Source organism: Dipodomys merriami, unplaced genomic scaffold (assembly GCF_024711535.1).
Source record: "Dipodomys merriami isolate MVZ:Mamm:240054 unplaced genomic scaffold, mDipMer1.0.p SCAF_6, whole genome shotgun sequence".
NCBI lineage: Eukaryota > Metazoa > Chordata > Mammalia > Rodentia > Heteromyidae > Dipodomys > Dipodomys merriami.
Genome location: NW_027206179.1, coordinates 59,179,171 through 59,199,890, shown reverse-complemented (window position 1 = coordinate 59,199,890; position 20,720 = coordinate 59,179,171). Strand labels below are relative to the sequence as shown.

At 33.5% G+C, this 20,720-nt stretch overlaps 1 protein-coding gene across 3 annotated transcripts in view; it reads left to right on the top strand.

Annotated features, from left to right (window-relative positions):
* Nbea (neurobeachin) overlaps nt 1-20,720 on the top strand; it is a 536,577-nt gene that overhangs the window by 267,987 nt on the left and 247,870 nt on the right. For all 3 annotated transcript variants that reach the window (XM_070002976.1, XM_070002975.1, XM_070002977.1), the window contains one exon: nt 710-876. In XM_070002976.1, the coding sequence (XP_069859077.1) occupies nt 710-876 (167 nt within the window). The remainder of the gene's footprint in view (nt 1-709; nt 877-20,720) is intronic.

The following is a 20,720-nucleotide window of genomic DNA, read 5'->3' as shown; positions in this document are numbered from 1 at the left end:
TAAAACATAAATACAGCTAGCTGACATGACAGTAGAATATTATTGGAAAGCAAAGATTAAAAAACAGAAATAATTCCCAGGAAACACTTTAGAAACATAAAATTAGCATTAGATGGAATGTTAGAAACCTTGTCAGCTCTTCCTTTTGATAACAGAACTAAGTGCAATTGTATAAAGTGAGAATTAAAAACCCAGGGTACTAAATTTATAAGTTGCTTTTTTCTTGTGTTGTATATTGGCATTGATAAGTGGAAAATTGTAACTTAAATGATATTTTTTTGTCTTTAAATTATCCAGAGCATGTCTTATTTTAAGTGAGACACATCATATTAGTAACAAGCAGATCTATATTTTTAGTAAACCTTTTTTGTAAGATGATTAATTTTAGACATTAAAATCGTATTTTCAAGAGTGAAACTCTAAAGTTATTACTCTAACATTATCCAAAATATCGCACACATACTTTGAAAAGAGCACATTATTTGAGTTTTTAAAGATGAATAGCACAACAAGGGAAGGGGTAACAATGATCAACAAGTAATGTACTCATTGCCTTACTCAAGTAACTGTAAACCCTCTGTACAGCATCTTTACAATAAAATACAATAAAAAATAAAGATGAATAGGTCTTGCCCTTTGCCTTAAAGATAGGTACCATGACTTTATTATAATATGTGCCTCATTGCACATTATTGTTCTCTCTTTTCAGTCTCAGTGTGCTCAGTATGCTGCTGACAGGAGGGAGGAGGAAAAAATGTGTGACCATCTTATTAGTGCTGCTAAACATCGAGATCATGTGACAGCAAATCAGCTCAAACAGAAGATTCTCAATATTCTCACAAATAAACATGGTGCCTGGGGAGCGGTCTCTCATAGGTGAGTTGAAATGAATTAGAATATGAGTTCCTAATAAATAAATTAAGAACCCATGGGTTAATTATAATAGATAGAGTACAATTTACCACAAGTTTAAAATACAGAAAAGTGATTGATTTAAATGGCTCTAATCTTCATTTGAAAATCTGAATATTTTAAAGTAGGTCTAATGAAGCATATTTTGAATTTGTAATAATATGTATAATAATGTAAAATTTGTTCAGGCAAGTATTTTGCACTTATCATCTAACATGGGTATTTAAGATACAATGTGTTTTTTTTGACTACTATAAAAAGCTATTAGATTTCTTTCACTCTTAGTTTTTCTTATAGAAGCATTTACTATGGACCTGTTATATTTCCTTTTTCTTTTTAAGTTTTCTTTTATGACTTTAGATGCAGCTTAAGGAAGGAGTTTTCATCTCAGATTAGAATATTTATGATACTTTAGTACAATGAAATCAAATTAGATTATGTGTGAATTATAAATGCCCTGTCCTTCTCTCTTTGCCAAAGTGTTATGGGCCTAAAATTATTTTTTGTTTGTACTTAGTTTTTTAGAAAACTGATATTGAGGTAGGTCACTGAATTTAGATTAATGACATTTTTCATTTTTATACTTTTTTTGTCTTTTGTGGGGTTTGAACTCACAGCCTGGGCACTGTCTCTGAGCTTTTTCGCTCATGGCTAGAGTTCTACCACTTTGAGCCACAACTCTGGTTATTTGGTGGTTAATTGGAGCTAAGTGTCTCACAGTCTTTTTTGCCCAGGGTGGATTTGAACCGCAATCCTCAGATCTCAGCTTCCTGAGTAGCTAGGATTACAGGAATGAGCCATCAGAGCCCAGCTCATTTCTTATTTGAAGCCATTAAATATGGCAGTGTTTGATGGTTTGTTAGGTATAGACTGGTTGTTATGAAACTACCTTTTGGAAGAAGTACTTTTGTTAAAGATTTGGCTAACTGCCCTTTGATATAAGATAGATAAGGAAAAATGTATTATTTTTAATTTAAGTTAAAATTATAATATGCTTTAAAACAGTCAAACTATATATTTGGTTTTATATACCAATAGCACTTAATAATCAGCATCTAATATGTTGAGTATAATGTACCATACTTAGAAATTTACATGAATTATTTTATTTAATATTCAACATACTTATCAAAGTTTTCTCCATTTTACAAAGAATTAACTGAAGATAATGGAGGATAATAAATAAATTTACATGTAATACAGTACTTGTCCAAACAGAAACAGAGTATGTAATTTTATTGAGTTTTTCCAGAGAAACACTGAACTAATAAGATATACAAGATATTTATATAAGTCAAAATCAGTAGGATATTTGAGCAGGATAGAAAATGAGACCAGATTTCTGTTTCACAGTCTTGAAAATAAATTCTTTCTTAAAAAAAAACTCTTAAAAAATGAATAACTAAAAGTTTATTTCACAAAAAAGAAAATAAATTCTTTCTTATATAGAAAATCAGTTTTTGTTCAGACTATCAAATTGGATTGGATGATCCCTAGTGACATTATTGAGGAATATCATTTATCATTTACTTAATATTAACTGATAATAAATCTTGACTCAACACACCTTCACAACAACAGATGGACTGATGTTTGACCACAATTGAGCATTATAACTTAGACAAATTGTTACATGGAACTTAACCACGATGCAGAATAAAAGTAGCATGAACAGCTGTAGAATTTATATCTCTTGAATTGTATTATTTACTTTGTTATGCAAAAATATTGTATAATCTTGCTAATAATTCAGTTGATAAGATTGACGATACTGCCTCAAAATGTCACAGTTAGTTTCTGTGGCCAGAGGACAAAGGTTCTTCATAGAAGCAGTCACATGCAGTCAGGTGGTAACATGTTAGACTTAAATTTTGATAATTGGTCAGTTCATCCTTTTTCATGTAGCATATACCAACAGAGAGATTGATAGAAACCTACAAGGAACCAGTTATTTTTTATTTCTTCAAATACTAACTCCTAGTGCTTATTAAATGAAAATAAAAGCCCATACAATTATCTAATACCTATTATCATTTTCTACTAACTGGATCACTGAATTACAAATCTTGAAAGCACAGGTCTTATTCCCTTTAACATTTTTTATTCTTTATTATATTTAAAAAGGAGTTGCCATTTAAAAAGCAATTTATGAATATATCATATATAACACACCTTGATCAGTGTCACCCCTTTCAACAGTCTAACTCTTGCCTTCCAACTTGCCCCTTCCCTTGCTTTTATTAAATTTTTTAATATTATCTTTAAGTGGTCGTTGAAAAAAGTTGCCATGTGACAAAGCAGTTTATAAAAACAATATATCTGATTGATCTCACCCTTTTCTTAAATTTGTAGGATATACACTAAATTCTTGACGGCATTCCCCTCCCCCAACCCTTTCCTCTTGATCCCAGCTGCCCCTAAGTATCTATTTCCTGGGGTTATGTCTTGTACTGATTATTTCAATATAGGGTCTTACTATTTGTGCTCTTCTACACGTGATCATGATCTGCCTAACTTTATGCTTTCTACTGTACCTAAGATGGAAGACGCTAGCCACCACACCCAGCTTCCTCCATTGAGATGAAGCATGTTAGTTAATCCAGAATGGCTTGATACTGCAGACTTCTCGAGCTCAGCTTCATATGTAGCTGGGTTAACAAGAGTGTATCATAGTACTTGGCTTTTAGTTGAATATTTGTGTATGTTTAGGCTGGCCTCAAACTAAGACCCTCCCAATGTCAGCCTTTTAAGTAGGTAGGCTTACAGAAATGTGCCACCAGTGCCTGACTACTTTGGTTATTTTTTGGAGATAAGGGCTTGCCTTCGGCCTGTGTTGGCCTGGATCACAAACCCTTCTATTTATGCTAAAATAAGAAGCCTGTTTCTACTGTGCCAGATTTTTTTGTTGAGAATGGTTCTCACAAATTTTTTACTCAGGCTAACCTTGAATCATAGTCCTCCTAATCTCAGCTTCCCAAGTATCCAAATTAAAGGCATGAGCCATCATGATCAGAATACAATAGATTTTTTAATTGTATTTTATTGTAAAGATGCTGTACAAAGGGTTACAGTTACCTGAGGAGGACAATGAGTAGATATCTTATCAAGCATTGTTACCCCTTCCCTTGTTGTTCTCTCACTATGATAATTTTTATGGGTAATAAACTCTTAGTTCCTCCTGACTATGACATTATCAGGGGGAACTAAAAATTGAGGTTTCACAATAGAGTGGCTATTAATCACTTTATTCACCTTACTGGGCCACTTAACTATATTTGACAGTTTCCCTAAAACACTATATTAAAACACTTCTCTTTCCCTGCTGCCTGACTGACCTCACATCCTGCCATGCATATTCGTAGCTAGTGGTCACTCAGAAAGATCCATCAACCCGTTGTACTTGTATGGTATCCCTGCTGACTGATCTGCTCAGATATTTTTAAGTGCCTTCCCCATAGAATTTGAGCTCAATAGCTATGTGCATATGAGCATATAAAATGATGCTTATCAAAATGAGCTCCAAGTAATGGAAACAAAAGGTTTTTTATTTTACTCTGTGTGGGGTTTTTTTTTCCTGTTTTTCCTCTGCAGTCACTTTTTTTTTTTTATTTCTGTAGCTTTTGTCTTATACATAAGTTTATCTGATTTGGAGAGGAAAGGAGGAAGCATAGAAATGGTGGGACAAAGGGTGAACTAAGTCAGCAGTGATGATACTAGACACTATGTTGAAAATGAACTGTACAACTTGGGGGAGGATTGGAGGAAAAAAATTGGGAGAAAGGGAAGAGGTGTCCAAAAACAATGTGCTCAATACCTGACTTACATAATTATAAACTCTCTGTACAATTAAATTTAAAAAAAAATAAAAAATATATTCTTCTCTGAAAACTCCAAGCTTTAACTATGCTCCAACAATGCACATAAATTTCTTCCTTGTTGATGTGGTGATGATAAACAGACATGCATTTGACAAAAACATTAGAGCTTCAATCAATACTAAGAGCTCTATGATTGGTTGTGTGATTTATTGGCTGTGTAATCTTGAAAAAATAGCTTTACCTTTCTGATAATATATTCTCATGCTTAAATGGAGTAAATATCTTCTATTTCATTGTTATTTTAGTGTTAAAAGAACAATTGTGTACAAAATGCTTAACACTAATGCCTAACACATAAGAAGTCGTTTATGTGTTTATTGCTTTTCTTTTTTTCTGTAGTTCTTGCAAAAAGCTTTGAAATGCAAAAAACTATGTATAATCTATTGCCATTATTCATTTTACAAACAGACAAGTCTTGAGCTCTTATTTGTGCTATCACAGTGGTGAATAAACTTACTTTATTATCTGATTAAAAATTGATGCTAGATAAATAAGTGAGTTACAAATACAAACTGTGGCAAAGATGAAAATGAAACGTACAAAGTACTTTGAAGGAATACTTATATCAGAGACATTTATTTTAGATTAGGAAGTCAGAATACTTCTTGGAAAAAAGCCCTGTTTATGTTAAGACCTAAGGGATTGTTAGCAAAGGGGTCAGTGTAAACCATTAAGGAGAGATATATTGTAAGAACTCAAACTTCAAAAATTAGCAAAAGAAACTAGTGGGTGAAGAGCTTAGAGAGAAATGGAGAGTAATGTCTTGAAGATGATGTGGGAGGTTACTATTTATAACAGATGATCTAATTCTTGTAGATCATATTAAGGGTTTGTGACTTTATCCTAATTAGCTTGAAAAGATGAGTAACAGGATCTGAATTACCTCTTTTTTTTTTTTTTGATAGTCTGGGTGTTTGAACTCAGAGCCTCATGTTTGCTAGTCAGATTCTCTACCACTTGAGCCAAACCACCAGCACCCTTGATTTATTTTTATTAAAGAACAGTCTGGCTATTATATGAAAATATACACTGCGGCATATAGGAAAGTATGAATCCAAATGTCACAGATTTCTGTAGCATTCCATGCCATTTTCTATCTAGTCTAATCCCACTTTCTCATATCTTTTTGCTTTTATTTTTATTAAAATTCTCCATGGAGTATCACTTAGTATTTTATAGCCATGCAAAAATGTCTGTCCCTTCCAACACACTTAAAACTTCCCAAATTTAGGGGCTAGCTGGTAGTTGTTTTCATATACATGTTAAAAAATACATGTTAAATCTAAAGGGATTTTATTTCTGTAATATTATACTTGCCATTTTATAAAAGAAGGTTCAATTTTAACATAAAAATCCTTTTACTTCTGTCATTTCATTCAGTGAAACTAGTGGCATTGATATATTTTAACATTTGAACTAATACTGTTGGTCCTCCTTCTTTCTTGAGGAAAAGCTATAATTTGAAGAGTCCTGTAGGTGTATGTTTCAAGACTCAATGCTGGTATAAAATATTCAGTGTACAGTTTATATTTACTTTAGCTTTTCAGATCCTATTTTTTATTGGTTACAATTATGACCAATTATAAAATATCTTTGAACAGGCCCTTTAGGTAAGAGGCCTTTGTGTATTATCTTAATTTTCATTATATTTTTTCATGTAAACATTAGTATTGAGGTTTTATTTCCTGATAAGATCTGGTATTAATAGACATTTAGTGAACTCAGCCATATTTTGTTGATAACTTCTAGAACTTCACACCTAATGTCTCACTTTCATTGTGACGGTTTTCTACACTGGTTATTATTATCATGTATATGTTACATATTATTGTTCTACAGGTAAACTATACCTCAGATTATCCATATTTAGATTCTGCTTCTGGCCAAAATGAGACAATTAGTTTCCATATCTAGTAAGAACTGGGACACCTGGGTGTAGCTAGAGGCTCCCGCCATTTCAGTTTGAGTGGATGCCCTTCATTTTAGCACTACATGTTATTTAACCTTCCTGGCCTTACCTAGACCTTGGTTATTATCATATCTTTACCTTCAGTAACTTCTATGAGCATCCTCTCTTATAAGACACCAAAGCTACTTTTAGGAAGGAGTATGTTTCATATCAACTGAGAAGATGATGGAAATAACTTGTTCCCTGATCTCAATATCTTAATGGTTCTAAATGGTTCCTTCCTTCGTTCCTTCCTTCCTCCTTCCCTCTCTCCCTTTCACCCTACCTCCTCCCTTCCCTCTCTCTCTTTTCTTTCTTTCTTCTATTCAAATTCCCTACCCCAAGCCTTTCTGCAGCATCCTAAAATATCTGATTCAAAAGTAGTATAAACGTGAACCTTTGAGATTAAACTTATAAGGTTCTAATTAATTGAGGCCACTTATTTTAATTATTACAGTAGATAGTAAATTTTAAATCTCAAGTTAGATACAATCTTTATAACTTCCTGAAGGAACAAACAGAAAAATCAAGAATGTTGCCATAGTTACTACCATTACTACAGGTGAATAGTATGCTGTGCTGGCATTGAATAATATAGAAGTAACTGGTATAGAAGAAAATATATTGCAGGATGACAGGGCTTAGAAGATGGTCAAAATTCATTTTCATTGATTGAACTCTTAAGATAGGTCACATTGGAAAGAACTCAGAAATGTTGATCAATAGAGATTGAATGGGTTATAAACAAAAATGATGCTAATAATTTCCTAAAAATATCTGGATTTTTTAAGATTAGGATAATTATTTTAATCTTTTGTAGGTAAGACACTATAAAATTCATACAATTAGATATTCATAAATCAATCAAATGTGTCTAGTGAAAAAATTCAATATACATATAAAAGATAACCAATTGCACAAATATTAGACTACTTTCATAGACATAGAAGAGTCTTCAGTTTTTTTTATTTTTTTCTTTACAAAATGAGTATCTTTTAATTCCCACATTAATTACAAATGGCATAAAAATTTTAAATTTTCACAGTTTGAAACAAGTTCCTGGATGTCATGTAAGGTTATCATAGCCCCTGTTCCTTAATTTAGCTGCTAATAAAATATGCACTAACTGCAAAAATAAAAATAAAAATCTTTTTTTCAAGCAGTAACATTGGATGACTTAAAATACTCTAAAGTATTTTTATTGGATTATTGAAGACCTTACACTGTTCGGCTGGTGAGATAAATCTCTGAATTCATTTACTCTGATTTTTATTTTGTAATTCTTCTTTGTGTTTTAGATGTTTTCATTGAAATGTCAATCATGTTCTCTAAAACAATATGCTCAACCTATTGTATTTTTACATGAAAATATGTACTAGATATTTAAGAATTTGACTTCTGATAGTTTTTTCTACAAATATCCTCTTATATAACTATATTTTTTTTACTACAAATGTAAGGAATAGTTTACAGTGACATTGTATGTTACTGGCCCACAAAAACTGTAGAATTAGATGGTGAAGTATGCTTTAGTATTTGTGCTCATAAGTAGTTTAGTGTCATTTGTCAGAACTGAGGCTTGTCTGTTTAGTTGGAAAGATCCATTGTCCTGGAGTGCTATATTTTGAAGTCATCTGTCAAGGATACTTGCAGAGAGAAAAGACTATTTATGTTTATGGCATTTTAAGTAACTGAGTTATACCCTTTGGAATATGAAAAAAGCTTGTTTACTGTCATCACTGTTCATTTAATCCTGAGACCTTGACATAATAGCATTCCCCATAAATCTTCCTGTGGGTAGTTCAATAAAGCAGATGAACATCAAAATGTAATGATTGTTTCAGCTCGAAAAATTAACTGTGTAATAGAATAAATACAACCCAGACAGGAAATAGCACCAAGGCATTCTACCAATTCACTAGAATGCTATAATAATAATGCTAAACTAAAAAATAATTATTTGTTTTAATTTCTGATCTGCTTACTGATATTATTTATTGTTTTTAATAGTTTATTAAGATAAAGTAATGAAATTATAGGAATTATATATGAATTACAACTGGCTTTTTAATATTGTTAATATGTTAATTTTCATTTTTTGAATATGTTTATTATCTTTAAGTAGTTGTATAAAGGAATTGTAAACTGGTTTATGAATATGGAGCCTCTTCATCAAGGTCACCCCTTTCTGCATTCTCATCCACACTCCTGCCCTACCCCTTCCTTCATTTTTCCTAAGTATTAGGTTATGTAATGGATTTTTTGCAATTTAACAATGCATTTATGTATGTAATGTATCTTGATCTGTGTCCATTCCTTCACCTTCCTCCAACCAACCCCTTCCCTTATTTTTCTCAGTTCTGTGGTGTATACAGTGCTTTCTTACCTGCATTCTTCTTCCTTTCCCTGTTCCTTCTTCTACTCGTTAATTCATTTATAACCCCTTACATACCACCCAATTTGTTTAATTATAGATGTGTAGAATGTTCTAGCTCTCACAAATTTAAAAAATGCAGTCTTTTTCTAAAGTATATATATAAAGTATATATATATATACTTTATATATATACTTTATATATATATATATAAAGTATATATATATATATATATAAAGTATATATATATAAAGTATATGTAAAGTATATATATATAAAGTATATATATAAAGTATATATATACTTAATTATATATTAAAATATAATATATTAATATCATATATTCTTAAAATATAAAAATAATAAAAATTTAGGGCTAGGAATGTGGCTTAGTGGTAGAGTGCTTGCCTAGTATACATAAAGCCCTGGGTTCAATTCCTCAGTACCACATACACAGAAAAACTTGATAATTGTACAGAAAAACCTAGTAGTTGCACTGTGGCTCAAGTGGTAGAGTGGTAGCCTTGAGCAAAGGAAACTCAGGGACAATGCCCAGGCCTTGAGTTCAAGCCCCAGGACTGGCAAATAATAATGATGATGATGATGATAATGATAATAATATGATGATGATGATAATGATAATAATAATAATAATGTTTGTATGAGAATATTCTAATAAGGTTGTGGTATATCTGTATTACATTTCTTACTGATTTTCTTCATATTCAATTTTTGATGTTTATTATTATGTAATTCCTCAAACATGAGTTTTTAAATTTAATAGTCCCAGTTAAAAAATTTAGGTCAGGGCTGGGAATGTGGCTTAGTGGGAGAGTGCTCGCCTTGCATGCATAAAGCCTTGGGTTTGATTTCTCAGTACCACATACAAGGAAAAAGCCAGAAGTGGTACTGTGGCTCAAGTGGTAGAGTGCTAGCCTTGAGCAAAAAGAAGCTCAAGGACAGTGCCCAGGTCCAGAGTTCAAGCCCAGGACTGGCAAAAAAAAAAAAAAAATAGTAAAGGTCAGTAGAACATTCAAGTAAAAGAAAACTTACGATATACCACTACTGGAAATTTTAATGAAAGGAACTAAATGTGCTTAGCAATTGGTGCTTACTATTCTGTATTTCAGAGCCCACATTCCTAAACCATAAGAAATACAACTCTTACTTAACACCATATGAAAAACTAAGTGCTCTGAATACCTTTTGCTTAGATATAGATCTGTAAGTTAAAACAATTCTAAAGCAAGTTACATGTGTCACTGTTTTCATATGTTAATAAAAATGACAGTTTAGTTTGGAACAGTAAAAGTACTATACTTTTTTAAATATTTTTTTTAGTTTTTTTTTTTTCATTTTATTTTATTTGTGAACATACTGTACAGAGGGGTTACAATTACATGGGCAGGATGATGCGTACATTTCTTACCAAGCATTGCAGCCTCCTCCTTTGTTTACCCTTCACATCCCTTCCCAGCCTTCCCCTTCCCCCCCACCCAGTCCCAATCCTTCCCCCCGCCCACTGACGTTGTAAAGCTCGTTTTGGACATGACAACTTGTACTTCTCATTGTTGCAACAGGTCCACCTGTATCCTTAAACGACTTGTTTTTCCCCATCTCCTCCACAAGTTATATTGACATCAAATATAGTGAAAGCAGGAGTTATACTGTGGGGGAGGAACATACAAAGCAACAAAGAAATAATCTTATAAATGCGTTAGAAACACATGCGTGAAAGAAAAAAACATTAAAATACATATTTTTATTATAAAGATACTGTACAAGGGCTTACAGTTACATGAATAAGGTAATGAGTACATTTCCCATGGAGCATTGTTACCCCTCCTTTGTTTTTCCCCTACTATCCCTTCCTTCCCCACCTCCCCAACTTCTCCCTCCATGACCCCTCCCCCAAAGTTGTAAAGTTTGTTTTCAACATAGTATCTTGTACATCTCATTGTTACAATGGGTCAACCTGTATCCTTGTTTCAGCATTTTGTTATTTCCCTTCCCTTCCCCAAATTAAATAAATATATATACAAGATGAAGATGCAGGGCACCAGAATCAAATACAGTGACAACAGGGGTTATACTATGGGGGAAGAACATACAAAAGAAACAAATAAAATCACATAGTACATTAAAAACAAAAAAAACTCTTGTGTCCATATCTTGGAGTTCATTTCACTTAGCATATACTATTCTTTTTTAATGAAATTTTATACTTCATACACTAATGATAAGTTCTAATCACTATAATTTTTCGAAATAATGTAAATTTTGTAAAAAACATCATAGAAAGTCTTATTATTTTAGACATACATATATATATATATATATAGCTGTAAAAATCTTGTTAGTATTTTTAGTTTTTGTTGAGTTTTATGTTAAGAAAAACAAGGCTTTGAAGCCTGTTAGACAAGAGATTAATACAAGAGAGTCTAGTATCTTTATTAATTTAATCTTAGACCACTAACATCGAGGTTTGTTTTTTCTTAATCCTCCAAGAAAGATGGCTGACTTATTCCAGTAAATACATGGTCACATATTTGGCAACAGATTGAGTCAGTTGTGCCTCAGAAATATTTTTAGGAGTGTTTTAGTGTGACCTAAAGACATATATATTTGATTCATATGACTTACCTGGAAACTACAAATTGTAATAATTTACTTGGGGACAATGTTAGAAGCTTTTTCCAAATAGTGTTCTTTTATTAATATTATCAGTATTCAATAACAGTTACCAAAATTTAATCAAACACTTTATATGCAAAGATACTGTTCAGAACTAGGGAATTGGATATTACATAAATAGCAGTTTTATGCCTTTTGAGTTTTAACATGAATCTTAAAAGATAAATACAGATGATTTTTTTCTGGGGGGGTCCGGTCGTGGGGCCTGAACTCTGGGCCTGGGCACTGTCCCTCAGCCCTACAGCTCAAGGCTAGCGCTATACCACCTGAGCCACAGCGCCACTTCCGGCTTTTTTTCTTTTTGCTTATGTGGTGCTGAGGAATCGAACCCAGGGTCTCAGGCATGCAAGGCAAGCGCTCTACCACTGAGCCACCTTCCCAGCCCCTACAGATGATTTTTGAATGAAGAAAAACTTTTGAAGGCTATGAAATAAAATATACTAAATATAAACTATCAGACAGACATTTTAAAAGGTTGTAAACTAGATTTATGAACAAAATAACCTGATTGTTTCTTAGGACACTTTAATACATGTCACTAAGCAGTAGATTAACACATACCTTGATAACTTCTTTTGGAAATTAAGTTTTTGAGAACTAATCGATGTTTAAAATTTCTTTCTTTCAGTAAATTTAATAGTGTCAGAACCAGAAACAAGCGAACATTGTAGTATTAATTCAAGAAGCACAAAATAAAGACAACTTTGCAATTGTTCTCTTGAGCAGATTCATGTCTATTAAATCTAAGTTTAGTTTAAAGAAAAGCCCATGAATCTATCATGATGATCATATATCACATTTAGGTCCTTTTACTGTATATCTAAAATAAAAAAATAAGCGAAATCCAAAAGTCTCAAGTTTTATTAAATACTTGTTAAATAAGTTAATATTAATAATTGGTAAAGTGAATGTTAATCATTGGTAATATATTTAAAAGGAAAACCAAGCTTGCTTGTAAGCCAGGCTGTGTGGGAGGCAGAGACAGGAGGGTTGCAGATGAAGGATCCTTGGGCAGAAATCAGTGAGACCTTATATCAAAAGCAAACCAAGCATGATGGCATATTCTTTTGGTTCTAGTTACTCTAATTAGAAGGTTGAAGTGGAAAGTTGAGGTTTGAGGTCTTATTGTAATACTCTATCTGAAAATTTTATAACCCAAAATGATCTCTAGGAAGATGGGATGTTTGATTATTACTAAATTCAATGCCAGAGGAAGAAGTGAAGGAAGAAAGGACAGAAGAAGGCAGAAAGGGAGGGAGATTCTAGTTTACCATTATAATTTAAATATGGACATTATTATATTTGTCAAAATACCAATTTGTTTATTTCAAAACCACAAAATGTATGTAAGCTTTAAAGATGCCTTTTTATTTTAATTACTTATTTTATGGTTTCTGTACTTTTTATTATTAGCAAAATAAAAATTTATTGACAATGGATTTTTACAAATGCATAAAATACATGACTAGAATATTTAGCAAAAAAAACTTTTTAAAGTAGAAATGTGGCTGAATATTGTATATTTGTAAAAGTCTTCCAAGAAAAAATAATGCTATAAAATCAGAAATTTCACCTGTGGTTTAAAACTTATGCACAGTATTTTTGTTGTTGTTTTCATTTCTTGGCATTTAACTGACTCTCTTGGCATTTGATTGTCCTTCATTTGTAAGTACTTTCCTGGCCTTTCCACCATGTAACTACTTTCCTGGCCTTTCAAAGAAATAGATGTGTAACTTTGAATACCTCTGTTGGGCTCTTTGCTTCTTAGCTCCACAAGTCTAATTTAAAATTCATGATGCATACTTATTTAATTTTTGATTTATGATCTAAAACATTGTCTTAACTCAGGAACCTTTAGTCATATGATCTCAACTCTAGGCCATTTTATATTCCATATTGTGTATTTGTTCAACAAGTTTTTAATACATTTGCCAAATGAAATTTAAGAAAGTTAAAGGGGCTGGGAAGTTGGCTCAGTGGTAGAGCGCTTGCGTTGCATGCCTGAGGCCCTGGGTTCGATTCCTCAGCACCACATAAGCAAAAGAAAAAAGCCAGAAGTGGCGCTGTGGCTCAAGTGGTAGAGCGCTAGCCTTGAGCTGAAGAGCTGAGGGACAGCACCCAGGCCCAGAGTTCAGGCCCCATGACTGGACCCCCCCCAAAAAAAAAGAAAGTTAAAACATTTCCTTATGTTTGTTCACAAAAAAAAGGAAATCTTGGGAAATCTATTTATTCAAAAGCAGGACTACATTATCATCTTAAACCTTTTGTTTTTTCTTCCCTATACTTTAACTGAACACATTGTTAAACGTACATTCATTCTTTGTATGCACTAAGTGAAAGGTATGTAATCCAAATAGAGTATATTATTATGTCCCTGCTTTGCACATACAAAGTAGTAAATTGATTTTTATTCTGAGAAATGTCTGAATCATAATATATGGAAGGTTAGAGTTTATAACAAATGACCAAAGTTTAGTTTTGTAATAACCAGTTACCTTGAATGTTGTCAGAAAATTAAGAACTTTCAGCAAAAAATAATAGGCATCCTCACTTTTCTTAGTTCATAGTTATATAACCTAATACAGCTTAGTTGTTCCTAGTTGCTTAATAAATCAATTATTGCTACTTGGTTTGAAATATGGTGCCTCTGTGTTAAAATAGTAGGAGGGGAAAATGTCTAACTAGATTCAGTTTGTCCATAATTCAATAGATACTATAAATTATAAATCTATTTTTATTTGTTACTTCCTTCTTACTTTCACATTTGGTCAACGATGGGCTAGGGAAGGAAGAATACTCCATTATTTTCTTAATGTAAAGATTTTAATTGCAGCAGCTGAGCAGGTCACTTTTATTCAATGCCACATTAATTTTTTCACTAAGAGTACTGTTGTAAAATACAGAGCCCTTAAGCATGATGAAGTTGCTGTCTGGTTTTGCTCATTGATATGGCTATTGTATTTGAATGTCTCAGTCACTCTAGAGTGAAAGGTTTCATCACTTCTTAAGAATGATGTTTCTTTCATTTTAAATTTAGTTACATTTAATTGCACTGTTGTGGTTTGAGATTCTACAAACATATTTAAGCCTGATTTTTCTTGTTTCTTTATTTAAAACTTACATCACTTAAACTAACATATAATTAGAGTGCTGCTATAATCCATAAAATCCAGATTTGTGAATAATGTTTTCTTTAGCAAAAACCAAGAGCCAAATAAACCAAAAACTTTGGTGTCATGTGTATATTTTTTTTAATCATTTCTCTTTTCATCCATTATATAAATTATACCATTTGCCTAGAATTGCCCAAGAGCTAAGGAACAGTCACCAGAAGGCTGGAGTTATGGGGTGGGACTGATATGGGAGGAACAGAGTTTTCTCTCCTCTGGGGACTGAGACTGTTGAAGGAGAGGGGAAGCCTACAATTATCAAGTAGATAGCAAAGGGACTGTGTTTCTGTAGGCACATGCTTCAGTAGATAAAAGGTTAGTACAAGCCTGTTTTTCTTGGGGTGTCTCTCTGAGCAGGCAGACAGCTCCTACATCCAGAAGGCTGTGTCTAGCATTCCTAGAACATTTTTGGCCTCTTTTCATCATGGTAGAAAGATAAAATCTATAATGACAATTAAGTACCTCCTCGTCTTTTAAAAAAGAAAAGCTATTTTTAAAATTATACTCTAAAATAGCAAATGAGACAGCATCACTACAACTGTGAAAGTGACCTATAGATATGCCTGTATTATTGATGCTGGTATTGGACTAATGAGGAGCATGACCAGTCATAGTGAGGGTGAAGGAGGAGGCAGAAAGAAAAAAAAGATGCTATTTTGAACACTAAACAGGGATTGCAGTGAGAGATGACAGAATCTGATCCCCGGGATGGCAGGGTCAGTTTGGATTGAACTGTTGAACCTGGAAATACAAAGCAACTCTGCTTTGAGGGTAAGATGTGACAGAATGTCTCTTCCTTGTGCAGCAACAGTCTCTATTCACTATGCTTTTAAGGTTCATTTCCTTCAAATATAAATGCCTTGAAATTTTTACATCTAAGACATCTGGAACTCCTGTAAACTTTCATATTGGAAGCAGCAGTGTGCTCTTTTATTCCATAAACTGGTTAATATTTGCTTCTTCCATTAGAATCTCAGATTCTAGCCATCTGTCTGCACCTGTCAACACAGGTATTTAGGTTTCCACTTGTATCTAGTTGCTTTTGTGGCCCAGTTCTTTACTGTATTCTACCACTTTGGAAACCATTTGACTCTCCCTACCTTTGTAGTGACTTTACCACAAATTCTGGTACTTGCTTCTAGTATAGTTCTGTCTCAGTGGCCTCTATTATCTCCGTTTTACTTTTCTAATCACAAGAAACAAACAAAACATGAACACACACTGAAACAGTTCTGGGATTTTTCAGTGAAATGTTGTTTTTCGGTTGTTTTTTTTTTTTGGTGGGGGGATCCCGTCATGGGGCCTGAACTCTGGGCCTGTGGACTGTCCCTCAGCTCATCAGCTCAAGGCTAATGCTCTACCACTTGAGCCACAGCGCCACTACCCATTTTTTTCTTTTTGCTTATGTGGTGCTGAGGAATCGAACCCAGGACCTCAGGCATGCGAGGCAAGCGCTCTACCACTGAGCCACCTTCCCAGCCCCTCGGTGAAATGTTTTTATTCCCCATGTTTTTTATTAACATACATTAATTGTATATGGGGAGATTTCATTATAACATTTTCATTTATAACATTTTCATACATGCATATGATGCATGTATGCATCTTGATCAAACTGACTCCTGTATTACTCTTCCTTACCTCCTCCCTTCTTTGTTTCCCCTTTGTGTGTGGGGGGGAGGGAGGGGGGTCAGTGTGTGTCAGTTCTGGGGCTTGAACTCAGGCCTAGGTGCTGTCCCTGAGTTTCTGCTCAAGTCTACCCCTCTACCATTGAGCCAGTTCAACTCCAGCTTTTTTTAGTGCTTAATTGGAGGTAAGAGTCTCAAGGACCTTTCTGCTCAGTCTGGCTTTGAACTTCATCCTCAGATCTCAACCTCCTGAATAGCTAGGATTACACTCAGCACCCAGCTCCCCTTCCTTTCTTAAAATAATACCATAGGCAAGTCACCAGTGCCTCACACCTGTAATCCTAGCCACTGAGGAGAGGACTGAGATCTGAGAATCATGGCTCAAAGCCAGCCTGGGCAGGAAAGTACATGAGTCCCAAAAAAGCACCAAAAAGCCACAAATGGAGCTGTATGGTTCAAGTGGTAGAATGCTTAGCTTTGAACAAAAAAGTTCTGAATAGCTCCCGGGCCCTGAGTTCAAGCCCTGGGATAGGCATAAAAACAAAACAAATATAAGCCTGTATCAACATTTAAATAACTTCATCCATACTTGGCACTTTTTCTTCTTTCAGTTATATTTATGAACTCTTTTCATACGAACTCTTTCCATAGTGAGATTGTGGCTGAATTCAATTCTTTCTTTCTTCTATCCATGTGAACAAGAATACACATTACACTCATATCATTTAATCCATAAACCTTGCATAAGCAATTTTGTTGCTATTTCTTAGTTTTGGTCTTTATAAGGCCTGCTGATAATCACTTTAAGATGACAACTCAGAGGACATACATCCTTAGTATCTTCCAAAAAAACTACTATAGCTTTTTAGTTAGAACATAGCTTTAAAGTTGGAATAACCAAAATAAAGTATGACCATTGGACTTTATTATCTTAGTTTATTTTAAGGAACTTGGATATTCAGTGTGTTGAGTTTTCATTTGTGTGTGTGTCTATCCAAACTAAGTTAAATCTATTTTTGCTTAACTCTCTCTCTCAAACATTTCAGAAGTTGTTGATTCCAGAAATCTCTTTTGCCTAGCTGACTGCTCTGGCTCTTCAAAAACAAAATATTTAAAATCTGTTTCTCCCTCATAGACATAAATCTATTTTGCTAGTGGAATCTAAGAGATATAGAATGATTTCTTACTCATTAGAAACAATATCTGTATACAGATTTCAGGAAATATATGGTCATTCTAAACATATTTTAGAGATTTTTCTGGTATAGAAGCCATATCATAATATTGGCTGGTAACTTTATAGCCCCAGCCTATAAAGTTAGCTTTATAATTTTCCTTCACGTATTGGGTAAATAATACAAGTAAAATTGGGGTTTGGGAGGTCTTGAGTACATTTTACAAGTATGTCATATCAATGAATCTGAACTTTAAACACTGAAATGGATCATAGATTCCCATAATAGAAGGCAAAAAGGCTTCAGTATTTTCTTTCTACTTCATATTAAAGTGTAGCCAACCCACATAGAGAAGAGTGCATATATTATACCTGACTCCATGAGTTTTCAAAATGGAAAATATGTATGTTATTCCCACCCTGGATTTAAAAACAAACAAACAAACAAACTAGAGCATTGGTAACTCTCTAGAACTACTCACCCCCTGCAAGGCCACTAAGTGAAAACATTTGTATTTGAGTCATCTTAAGAGTCAACAATGCCAGGTGCCAGTGGCTCATGCCTGTAATCCTAGCTTCTCAGGAAGCTGAGATCTGAGGATCACAGTTCAAAGCCAGCCCTGGCAAGAAACTCCGTAAACTTTCATCTCCAATTAATCACAAAGCCAGAAGTGGCACTGTGGCCCAAGTGGTAGAGTGATAGCCTTGAACAAATAGAGCCCAGGCACACAGTTCATGCCCCAGGACTGGCCAAAAAAAAAAAAAAAAAAGTCAATATATCACTGAACTCACTACCCTAAATTATAAAAACATATATTTATTTTACTTTAATATTTAAATAAGTGGAATGAGGTAATGTGAACTCATTTTTTCTAGCTTTGTGACACTACTTTATGTGTATATGCATAGATCATTATAGTTTTACATTGTTCTTATATGTACATAAATGAATATAACTGCATGTATGTATTAGATAGGTTTTGGCTATTATAAATAGTGTTCCTATAAATTCTCATACATCTTTGTCTTGGTTTCGTGTGTGTGTGTGTGTGTGTGTGTGTGTGTGTGTGTGTGTGTGTGTGTGTGTGTGTGTGTGTGTGTGTGTGTGTGTATGCGAGCGTGCATAGGAGCCAATCCTGGCGTTTGGATTTAGGATCTGGGCACTGTACCTAAGACTTTGTGCTCAAAAAGAGTGCTCTACCATTTGAGACATAGCTTCTGGCTTTTTTGAGGGGAGGGATAGTTAATTGAAGATGTGTCTCTCATGGACTTTTCTGCCCAGGTTGGTTTCAAACTGATCCTCAGATCTCAACCTCCTAAATAGTAGGATTACAGGCATACGCCACCAAAATCCAGGTGATTATATTATTTTTTTAATGAATCCCTGCCTTTTTGTTGTGTGTGAAACTCAGAATAGAACTGATGAATCATAGTCCAGAGTTATATTTATTTTAATAATTACCAGTTTTCTAAATTGTTTAGTTGCTCTGTATTCTCTCCTACATTTGTCACTCTTTTTTTACATTAGCCATTCCAGCAAACCTATAAAGCTGAATACTTTTATCCAATAGCCTTGTGAAATTCACTCACTGATTATAACAATTTGTGCATCTTAGTAGATTTTCTATGAACACTAATTTATCTGCAAGTGCAAATACCTTCTTTTTGAACTTGCATACCTTTTTGTGTCTACTTTGCCTAAATGGCAATAATAAGAGACAGCAAACTCCTGTTCTATATATTGTGAAGAATTCAAAGATGTATAAAATCAGTTTTAGCCCCAGAGAGCTTTAAGTAATTTATGAGAGCATACCAAATCTTAGATGTTGATAACATTAAGTTAAAGATATATTTAATATTTGAGTGAGGAATTAACTGGCCTGCATCTTTTCTAAGGAAATAGAAACAGGAAATAATTCCTGTTTCAAGAAATAGAACAGAGGTGAAACATCAGACTTGTTTGAAAAACATTATCCAGAATAACATACGAAAACAGTAGTAAAGATAAGACTGCACAGTAGAGTTCAAATTTAATCAAGAAAGATCTTGATTGCCCACCTAAAGATTAGACTCATTCTGTACAATTCAATTCTTAAGAGGACATGACCTGCCTTTAGTGATACTAAATCAGAACTGGGAATTTATAATAAAGAGAATATAGTCTTCCTGATCCTTAATAAATTTTCTGCCCCTTCCTAGTTTATGTGACCATTATACTAGTGTTACTTTATAGTCATAAAAATTTTGTCTTGTATTTTAAACATTATATATCTCTAATTATATTTTTCAGATGTAAAACTAAATTGAAAAAAAGTAGAAAAAACAATTATTCTGACAGATATAATAGGCATTCATGTAACATGATACTGAATGCTAAAACAAGGTCATAGGGCACGGAGAAAAGGAAACAAGCAATATACTACCTCAGGGTGATGAATGTGAGGGGAAACATCTTATATAGTCTTCTAGCCAGGATATTTATCATTTAGTGTTGAAACCTGATGACATGATAACAAGGTTTATCTATCATAGCCATAGTCCCAAAACCCAGTGGAATTACTTTATGATGACATCCTGCTCCTATTGGCTGGGTGCTTTTTTGTTTTTGTAATGTTCTTGTTATTTTAATATTTATGATAAATAATTTCATTAGTCATTATGTATGTGAGTGTGAGTGTTTTCTTGCAATATAGTGCAAACTGGCCTTCATGAGTATGTCAGATATATACTCACTGTGTATCCCACATTTGCCTTGAATTTTATGTGCAGACCAAGCTGGTCTTTGAACTCATAATCTTTTTGTCTCAGCTGCTGAAGTGTTGTGATTCCAGGCCTGCACCATCATACCTCATCATACCTTGCACACCCACACATGTATGTATGTATGTATTATGTATGTATACATGAATATACAAGGGTTATCATCACAGTCAGAAGTTCA